Raw genomic sequence first — 2,579 nt, 5'->3', positions numbered from 1 at the left:
CCTTGCCTCTTGTTCCTCCCCCTGTTATTTATGCTATTTTTATTATAGAATCGTTTTACTGAGTGACTAGAAGGACCTGTGCTGAGATCATACCCATGTGACCAGAAGGGGCAGGGCCTCAGCCAACATAGCTGATACCAGGAAGCAACATTATTTTTCTGTTGGCTGAGGCCCCGCCCCTTCTGGTAACATGGGTATGACATCAGTACATAAAACGATTCTATAATAGAATTAGTGTAAATAACGGGGAGTGCGGACAGGCAGGGAGGTGGGAATCACTATGAATACCCACCCCAGCTATCAGCTGATCGGCAGCTGCTGTCACTCAAAAAGCTGCTCATTTCACAAACTTTACTTGCCTGTGTTTCAGAAACGATACAGCCGAACTCACAACTAAAGGTATATATACCATCAGCCTGATAGTGCCAGTATAGCACTGGCTTTAGATTATATAGGGAAATCCTGGTGATAGGTTCCCTTTAAAGCGCACCAGTCACCAGGTTTTTCCTTTATAAGCTGCAGCCATCACCAGTAAATTCTTATATACAGTATTCTAGAATACTGTATATAAGAGCCCAGGCCGCTCTGTAGAATGTAAAAAACCATCTTTATAATACTCACCTAGGGGGCAGTCCGGTCCGATGGGTGTCGCTGCTCTCCGGTCCGGCGCCTCCTCTCTGCTGTGATTGCTGCCCTCCTTCGGAGGTCTGTGTGAATGACGCATCCTACGTTATCCACACAGGCCACCATTGCGCTCCTGCACACATTGATCTTCTCTGCTGAGGGCAGATCAAAGCATTGCGCATGTGCGGGCGGTCTTTGACCTGTCCACGCCTGCGTATTAGTTCTTTACGCTGCCCTCAGCAGGGAAGATCAAAGTGTGCAGGAATGCAATGGCGGACTTTGTGTGGATAATGTAGGACGCGTCATCCACATGGAGCTGGGAAGAATAACGACGAAGGAGGAGAGGAGGCGCCGGACCCGAGAGCGTGACTCGTTGCACCCAACTGCCTCCTAGGTGAGTATTATAAAGGTCTATTTTTTACACTATACAGAGCGACCTGGGCTCTTATATACAGTATTCTAGAACGCTGTATATAAGGGCTCACTGGTGGTGGCTGCAGCTCATAAGGGAAAAACCTAGTGACACTATCCCTTTAAGGAGTGAAGGGGTTTCTAATTCTATAGTGTGAAGCTTTTATCCTAGGTTACGGGCCTCTTCAGCGGTGGCCAGTACCGTAGGCATGGAGCAGCTCTTACAACTAATTACAAGAGCTTGTAAGCGCTGCGCTGAATTTGTCCGGATCCGTACTCAGAAATATGCTGCAGAGGCAAAGCTCGCATCATGGATGAATGCATAGTTTGGACCAATCCGTCGGTCTGAACTGTCAATTATCAGGAGAGCGCCACCCCCAGGGGTACGGCGCACTGCACAGCTAATATTAGATTAACCCTTTTCAATTATTGTATAAATGAAAACCTGCAACTCTCCGAGGCTTTGCTCACTTTTGAATTGGAGGCTCCAGATAAGATTCCTCCTAAACAGTCTTGAAAATGGGGGGCACCATGATCATAATCTCAATGGACCCACCCCATTATAGTCAGTGGAATCCTTCAGGTGCCACCGGTTTCCATCGTGAGATGGATCCAGAGTCTTGATCGATGGGGGATCCAGGTCGTGAGTCTGGTCATGCAGCGCCCCCATCAGGCCTCCGTGTGCATCTGCACTGCTGTAAATCTATTTTTAATGTCTTGTTCTCTATCTCCATAGGGGGTCAGCCAAATGGCATACGGGCCAAACCTAAATGCGGAGGACAACGCTCAGGTGGCAGCCGCGGCCGTTTCCGACCTCTTCCCCCACCCATCGGAGCCCGCCCCGTCCTACAGTAACATGGAAGACGTTGATTAAAGGAATTTTTAAACGACAAAGGAAGAAGTTTCCCCCTTCGCTGATTTGTACATAGCTGTGGAATATTTTTATTGTTTGGGTTTTGTTGTTTTTGGGGTGGGGGCGGATTGAGGAATTGCTGTGGTTTCTCTTTTTTTGATGTCCATGTAAGTAATTCCCATGTCCGATAATTCTCGGTGTCAGAAGCTCGAGTCTGTCCTCCGTAGGACGTGCGCCCGGGAGCCCCTTTTTGTTCCCACCCCCCCCCCTCAACCTCCATCCGGAGTTTTGTTGGACATTTTTGGGGGGTCTTTCCGCTTGCGATATGTACAGCTTCCTGCAATGGTTGTGTGATTTAGGAGTAACCTCCCCGACTGCAGCACTCGCCCCCGTCACGTGGACCCGCTCTCCGGCTCTCTGTGGTGTGGCTGCATTTTATTTTATTCCTATGTATCATATTAAACAAGAAAATATGACCCATATGTCTGATTTATTTATTTATTTTAAATGTCGTCTGCACAGTTGTCGCCTCCGCTACACGCTTGTCCGCTTTATATATGGGTCACCTGGCAAAATACATCCATAGCAATCCGCTTGTCTCCGGTCCGGGCCCCTCTTGGTTTGTTTCCACTTTTTCCAATTCTTGTAATACAAGAGTGGGCAATTAATTTTTTCGTAAGGGACCACGAGA

At 48.0% G+C, this 2,579-nt stretch overlaps 1 protein-coding gene across 1 annotated transcript in view; it reads left to right on the top strand.

Annotated features, from left to right (window-relative positions):
• The window catches only part of LOC142286644 (ubiquitin carboxyl-terminal hydrolase 19-like), a 14,598-nt gene extending 12,234 nt beyond the window's left edge, over positions 1-2,364 (top strand). The window contains exon 6 of the mRNA XM_075333379.1: positions 1,772-2,364. Within this exon, the coding sequence (XP_075189494.1) occupies positions 1,772-1,909 (138 nt within the window). The 3' untranslated portion in view covers positions 1,910-2,364. The remainder of the gene's footprint in view (positions 1-1,771) is intronic.
• The last annotated feature ends 215 nt before the right edge of the window (positions 2,365-2,579 follow it).

The sequence above is a fragment of the Anomaloglossus baeobatrachus genome, unplaced genomic scaffold, assembly GCF_048569485.1.
Source record: "Anomaloglossus baeobatrachus isolate aAnoBae1 unplaced genomic scaffold, aAnoBae1.hap1 Scaffold_677, whole genome shotgun sequence".
Lineage (NCBI taxonomy): Eukaryota > Metazoa > Chordata > Amphibia > Anura > Aromobatidae > Anomaloglossus > Anomaloglossus baeobatrachus.
This window is presented reverse-complemented; position numbering and strand designations above follow the sequence as displayed.